Below are 7,830 nucleotides of genomic sequence, written 5' to 3' on the forward strand. Positions count from 1 at the left end.
ATCTCATAACTTTCCAAAAACCTCTCCTCTTAACGGTTTCTCCTTAAGTTGTTACTGCATTTTGCTCATAGACTAATGCATTACCTAAATATAGATAGCCATTTTCAGTATAAATTCCGAAAGCCATAAATGTTTCATAATTGAGCATATAATTTGAAGTAAGAGAGCTTTTCCCCTCATCCCCTTTTACCACTGCAAATTGGAAAATACTCAAGTAATTACTCCCTTAATAGTTCAATGTTTGCAACTATATATACTTTATGAACATCACACGTCTTTTGCTCCCAGAGCAATATCAAGGGGCAGGGGGTGGGGGGAGCACAAAAGAACTTAACTTATACAATAACCAAACCACCCAGAGCTTTGATTCAAGATTCCTTCATTAAGCCATTAATATAATACACTGCTAAGTGGTGAGTTGTCCAATTTTATGATGCCTTTCATTTCAATTCAATGGCTGCAGTTAGAAGGAAAAGCCAGCATCTGCAAGATCAGCAAGATGATGTAAAACCTGACACTAGAAACATTTTTTTTTCTGCCTCCACAGTTTGTGCGAGGGCAGTCAATGCTAGAACACCAATAGGGAAGTGATTTTTAAGTCCCAGAAACTAGCATTCATTTGTCCTTACTCAATACACAAAAGGACAAACAAAACACTTGACTCCTATGACCTCAAACACTTACACAGAAAACCACAAGCCATTTTATGGTTTTCTAAACATACTCAAAGGTAGATCGCCAGATTGTAATTCTACCCCACTTTAGATCACAGCACGTATTTCCCACTAGAGTTTATACATCACAATGTAGAGTAGCATATATGTACTGTTTTGGCATTTGTCAGTGACAGTATTCTTATATAATTGACATATGTGGGAATCTGACATACAGAGAAAAATTTAAATCCTAAAACCCAATATTTTATTTCTAAACTTGGACACAGTGCAGAAAATCCAAGGCTGAAAAATACTGATATTATGCTTTTGCAATTAGAGATGGTGTAAGTTATCCTAATAATGTGGGTTCTTCATCATTTCAGTTAACTCTGTATGTTTATTATGATGGGGGTCTAATTATGCATCATTTGATATATCCTGGAGACCTCATTGCTTTTAAAAATAATTGCAGATCAATGAAATAAAGTGTTCATTTTGTGGTCTATTTATTACTGGAGGACTCTGACAGAGGGTAGGTAAGTTCACAAGAAACAGACTTATTGATGAAAATTATATTCCTTTTGTAACTGCACTCTATGCAGTATTTTCAAAGGCCTGAAATATAACCCCAAAATAACAGAATAATAAAATCAGTCTTCTCAAATTTTGGAACCTCAATAAAAGGTATGCAATTGTATGGAAATTAGGGATCATAATAACAAAAGTTGATCCATCAGGTTATCAGTTTTTTCTATAAAAGAGTTCCAGAGGAACCCATTACTCTCCCCAGATGCAAAGTACTCACGCAGATAGTAATCTAATACAGATAAATGGCAAGCTAGAGTAAATCTTTCAGTAGAAACATCCCAAATAAGAACAAGGAGAATGACATAAACATTACTTAATACTAAAACAGGACAGTAAAATTCTGAGCTTGGTCCTTTTCATTTAACCATGTCAGAAAAGCCTCAAGTTTAAAACAAGCACCTGTATTAAAGAGTGTCTCCAATCACCTCACTGTTTTTGACTTGTATGGTGGCAAACATGAGAACATATGCTTTTATACTCCCTCCAAGTCTTTTATACTCATTATAAAAATCACTTCAATACAACCACCAGTTCAACACTCAGAATGAAGGGTGCACTTTTCTTTGGAAAGAATGAGAAGTCCCAAATCCATACGACAATGAAACACTGTAACAAAACCTGTATTCAATTTAACATTATCTGTTTCCAGCAGCTTGCAAATTGTTCCCAATTCCATCCGAAAAACTGACATAGATTAGAAACTCTTTTAGAAGCTCACTAAACTTTGTTTCTGAAATATACCGCTGACAGATTCTCAGTCAAAAAAAGCCAAAGTCATCAGGGTAAGACCATCGTTTAGTGCAAACTACTCTCTCCTGTCTATGTACCCATACAAACAGGACCGAACACTTTACTCAGACCCACCTTCAATGCAAACTCAGACCAACTAGGTATCACTGTCAGTGCCCTGCCATACCAATGCCATGTGCTCGGTAAATTAATGAACACTCACGCACAGCAGCAGAGAGAAGAGAGAAAACCTGGGTCCTACCTTGATTGCTTTCGAGGGCTGACACTTGATGTGATGGGACACGCTGGCGGTTTGGTTCATGTTTCAGGACCCTGGACAGTGCACGTTCCCAGGCGGAGTTCAGGATGAACTAGAGGTCAGGTCTCCTTGATTGGACTTCAGCTGGGCGGCTGCTGCTGCTTTTGCTGCTGCTGCTGGTTTCTCACTCCGGAGGCTGAAACGCTGTCAGACTGGAAGGATCTGTATCTCAGCCCTAAAAAAAGCATTCACTTGGTTCATCATTCTCAAAGCTCTTGGCGATATGGAACAGAAAACTAAAGACTGTTTCAATTCACTTGCACTGTACCTTTTCAGTACTGAGATGTGACAGCTTCACAGTACAGCCAATGATCTTGGCTCTCAATTCTCCTTTCAAAGGGATGAACACACCAGAAAACATACAGAGATCGACTGCAGTACCACAGTTTAAAGGGACATTCTCAACTCCCCTAATTCTAACCAGTTTATACCTTTTCTCAGTGCAAAATAAATCTTTCTCTCTCTCTTTCTCTGTATCCCTCTCTCTCTCTCCTGATATTTTTTTTTACCATAATTCATTCTCATTCTGACACTAAATTTTATTTCTTCTAGGGTAGTGCTTGCAATCAAAATACCAGTAAAGGCTGGAAAGGACCTGTTGCCTAATTTAAGATTGCAGGTTTCTGTATCTGTAAAGGACGGCCCTTCTCTATCAATATTTCAGAAATTCTGCAGTAACCGTCAGCCAAGGCACTGAATCTTCTGTAAGCTGGGAGAAAGCCTATGATATATTAAGAAGTTTTCAAATACAATAGTTATTGGAAGTTGTGCCAAAGCAAAAAAAAATGGTTTCTTTTTTCCTTTCTTTTTTATGTTTAACCATCTATTTCCTTGATGCCATATTTGTTTTTATTTTGGGGGACAGACTGGTAGTTAGCTCATGCCTGTCCAACTTCCCAAATAGTTGCTTCTCTGTTCCAAAGAACACTGTAGGCAAATAAATCATAAATAGTTGTGGAAAAAAACTTCTGTAGAGTCACCAGTCCCGACTGTCACATTAGCGCTAAGATGAACTTATCCTGGCTGGAAATGAGAGATCGAGCAGGCTTGACTTAATGGAGGAAATGATTTTCCAATGCGTATTATAAAATAGTAGATGTGGCTTAGGCTGAGTGTGTACGTCTCATGTAGTTTTGAAAACCAACACTTTTTACTCATCAGAAACATATCCTGCTGGTGAAATGCCAAGTTTATAAAATTAAACTGCATGAAGCTTTCAGGAAGCTTTATCAGTAGGCCAAGAACATTACAGATAAACTCGAGCATGAGAAGGAATAAACTAGTAACTTTTGTGACATAATATAATTTATACATGATTAAAAATATATTTCTTATTCTGAAATGGAAAAGGGATCTAAATATTCTGTACAGGAGTCTCCAAATGACGGAGGATGCCTGAGTTTCAGAGGGTGATAGTTCTTGCAGCACAGTGGAGGTAAGGATTTGACAGAATCAAACTCAGACACTCTGAATCCAAAAAGGTTAATGGCAGGAGTGTTAGAGGAATTAACAAGATCATGGGCAAAACGATGGAGCTAATAAGAAACAGGACAAGGCCACGTCCAAGAGTCTGGGGTACCAGTGTCAAGGCATCACAGTGAGCACAACCAAAGGACTACGAAATCTTGTGATTCAAAGTTTAAAATTTTAAATCACAAGTGTGGCTGCCTTTGTGGCTCACACTATATTTTTATTGGACAGGATACTTCAAATAATCCATTAAGTTAAAGAAGAATTTATATTAAAATTTTTAAACATTTTGAATTTGAAAATAATTTTTAAATATATCAGATTTGTGGGATGTAGCCAAATCAATATTCAGAAGGAACTGCATATATTAGAAATGCAAAAAGGCAGAAAATTAACAATTAATAAGCTAAATGTTGATCTCAAAGAGTTGTGAAAGAATGGTAAAATAAGCTCAAATACAGTATAGGGGAGAAAATAATAAAAAGAAGGGAAGATGTTAATGAATTAAAAAAAAATACAAAGTATGTGACCCAGTGAACAAACCCATGAAGCTTTAAACATGAAGTTAGCAGTCTGCTCATCTCTGAAGAAATGAGTATCCCACACAAGTAGGGTTGACTCAGCTCCTCTTTCTTAGATAACACTTGGTAACTAGATATCTGAGGAAACTCCAAACCAAATTATCTAGGAAGTTCAGGGAGAATGGGGGTCGTGGTGATGGAGGTATCCAGAGGGGCAGGGTATAAGTTTAGACAGAGTTCTTCATCCACATCAGAGAACTACACAGTATGGGAGGAACCATTAATACCCCAAGGACTCTTAATCAAGCACAATGAGAGAGTAAACGCTTACATGTCTACCACAAAGAAAGCATGGGCAGCTAAAGTGCAACCACTAAGTCACATGAGACTTCACTCTTTTCCCACAAGTTTTCAAACTTTTCTCCCATCCCCACTTGGATGGTGGTTAGAATGTAAAAAATACATTGGCATTACCATCTATAGGTAAGTGGCCAGAAGCCACCTAAAATCCTCTCCCAATGTTGAATATTACAAATAAAAGGAGAAGACACACATGAAAAGAAAAGGTTGATAGTATACATCATATACTCCCTTTCCACGTCTCACAGCCTATCATTATATCAAACATTAAGTCCAAAGAAAAATCAATTGTTCAGAACAAAATATATGACCTAAGTCCCATTTTGGGTATTGTTTTTCCTTTCAGTTACATTATCTTTTCAAGAATTTTTTAAAAAATGAAAACCATAGTAAGTTTTAAACTTCTATTTCAAATATATAGATTTTTCATAATTCTGTGAAATTTGCTATCTTAATATGTTCAATTGGAATGACAACCAGAGAAGATAGAGATTTTCAAAAAGTTAGCCAAAGGCTAGAAAATTATAAGTACTGTTTAATGAGGATAAATTCATATACAATTATTCTAATTGAGACATCTTTGGTTAAATATATTCAGTGTGAAACAGCTGTAAATTTCCATCAGAGTTTTTCGTGTAGTAGGATTTTTTTTCTAATGTTTAGATTTACTCAGAAAGCACTGTATAGTGAATCATCGTGAACTAGACATTTTAGGAAATTTAATCCAAAGGACCAATTTCAGATTTAACCAACACTAACAATAATCATATAAAAATATTTTATTTCCAGGTTCCACAGTTTGTGGAAAATTAGAAGTGAGTCCCTTCCACCCTCTCCACAAAATAATAAGGAAGATGGCTACTAATTTTAGAAAATATAACCCATGATGTTCCTTGAAAAGCTATTGTTTGATCTGGGAAATAGAAATCTAGAATTGACTTAATGAAAATATCTTTTTTAGAAAAAACATGATCACATTATCAAATAGACTCCACTACATTCTCTCTCTTTGTTTCACACGCTGTCTGCTCTACCCCTAACCACATCACAGTGATGATCTACCAACTGAAAGCTTAGGCAAGCCCCAACCCTTAGTCAATGAGAATGATATCTGAAAGTATGTTAGGCTGTTTCCTTGATATTTGGATTCCACTATAGAAAATTCAAGTTCCTAAGTAACCATAAAGGAAACCACCTCCATTTTAACCATCTTAACACCCACTGTGTATGTCTCAGACTTCTGCTTGACCTGTCCACAGAGTCATTTGCATTGCTTGCTAGAACTGGAATGTAATTTCAAATCGTCAGCTTCATTGACTTGGAACTTAAGGCCCTCACCTAATTTCTGCCTGCTTCTTCTTTCTCCATAAATGGAATCTGCTTCTTATATCTGCTCATCTTCAGATTGTTCCCTGAATTCACTCAGGTTGATGTCAGTGGCCTCATTCTGGCCTTCACTGTCTCTAAGAATTGATCTTTCCTAGAAACTAGATGAATCAGTCAAGATAGGCAAGGTTATGCTGCAATAATAAATAACCTCAAAATCTCAGGCGCTTAGAATAATGAAGGTTTATTTCTCATGATGCTGTATATCAACAGAAGATTGGCAGGGAGGCTCTTCCCATATAACAGAACTCAGGCTGATGGAGAGTCTTTCTTTTTTTTTTTTTGGGTACGCGGGCCTCTCACTGCTGTGGCCTCTCCCGTTGCAGAGCACAGGCTCCGGACGCGCAGGCTCAGCAGCCAAGGCTCACGGGCCCAGCCGCTCCACAGCATGTGGGATCTTCCCAGACCAGGGCACGAATCCGCGTCCCCTGCATCGGCAGGTGGACTCTCAACCACTGCGTCACCAGGGAAGCCCTGTCATTCAGTCTTTTGCTTTCATTTTTAATGGTGACATTTATGTTTTGTAGAATAACTCTCTTTGTAAACTGCCAGCTGAAAATATGACCCAAACCCTAAATTTATAGAACACAAAAAGAGAGCCACGATTCCTTCATGAGAGATTTTTGGAGTTCTCCTCACCCCTAGTTCTCTAGTTGAAATAATTCAGCAAACAGGACGCCCAAAAGTGCTATAGAAATGTCCAGTTCTATATACAAATGTTTCCATGAATACATAGGATAGAAATAAACACTGGAGGTAACGCCTCGTGTAAGCATAACAATTTCTGCTCCTCAATTGCTGACAAATGCCTTCAGTAAATTCTCTCTATGACCAAAGTCACAAATCATTGTGAAGACAGAAATACATATGTAAAATCCACTGTATTCTAGATCCCCGGACACCAAGGAACAGACTACTTCACCCAGTTCAGCTATTAGTGACAATAGTCCCCCAAGCCACACTACACTATTCTAAAGTTCCAGGATCTGACTATCTGGAAGTTTGACTATAGCTCCCTGCTCACCCATTCCTCCTCTTCTGAATCCTTCCTGTTCTGAGGTCAGTCCCAACATGTATGACCTGCAAGGAGTTCACATTCAAGACAGATAATCGATGAGCACAATAAAGCAATCAGTATTATTATGTAGAGGGCTTTGGCAGGCACTCAGACCTGGAACCCACTGCAGGCCCCATACCCCCCATAAAAAGAGTGTGGAATCTTTGATTTCCAGGACACAGTCCCCTTTCTTTCACACTGTAAACAGACAGTAAACAGATATCTTCAACAGCAGGTAGTGTCCAACTCGGGGGACTAACTTCCATGTGTGCAGCAAGAAAGAGGTGCCATAGCAGTTGTGGTCTGTAACTTCAGCATTTCAAATATTCTATAAGAGAACAAAGTGCTCACTTGGAAATTTTGTTCTATCTCAACAAAATTATTGTCTAGAAGACAAGTCTTCCGGAAAAAATCCAAGCAGAAACCTTAAAACAAGTGAAATGTTTGTAATCTTTGGGGTGTGCTATTAAAGGACCCAAGTTCAAAATATCTCCTCTTTCATCCTAGCCATTGCACCATTCCAGGAGGATCTTAAAATCAAAGCTAAAAGCACTACTTTTGAACTTCTGCAAAAAGATTGGGGAAAGGCTAATGGTATTCCCTCCCTTCCATTCCCAGTCATTACACATCCTTCCATGGTTGTCTAAAATGCTCTCTTTCCTCTATTTTTCTTCCTGATTTGCCCAAATAAAGCTGACCTCTTCCTCCTCACATTTTATCTTTGCCTCTTTTATGATATTAATC

General features: G+C 37.9%; 1 protein-coding gene across 2 annotated transcripts in view; it reads right to left on the reverse strand.

Moving 5' to 3' along the window:
* Positions 1 to 2,295, reverse strand: part of DPP10 (dipeptidyl peptidase like 10) — a gene marked incomplete at both ends in the record, with an annotated part of 1,314,496 nt that extends 1,312,201 nt beyond the window's left edge. For both annotated transcript variants that reach the window (XM_082631553.1, XM_082631552.1), the window contains one exon: positions 2,236 to 2,295. In XM_082631553.1, the coding sequence (XP_082487679.1) occupies positions 2,236 to 2,295 (60 nt within the window). The remainder of the gene's footprint in view (positions 1 to 2,235) is intronic.
* Positions 2,296 to 7,830: the final 5,535 nt, after the last annotated feature.

This window comes from Mesoplodon mirus, assembly GCF_964341445.2.
Source record: "Mesoplodon mirus genome assembly, chromosome: 8".
Lineage (NCBI taxonomy): Eukaryota > Metazoa > Chordata > Mammalia > Artiodactyla > Ziphiidae > Mesoplodon > Mesoplodon mirus.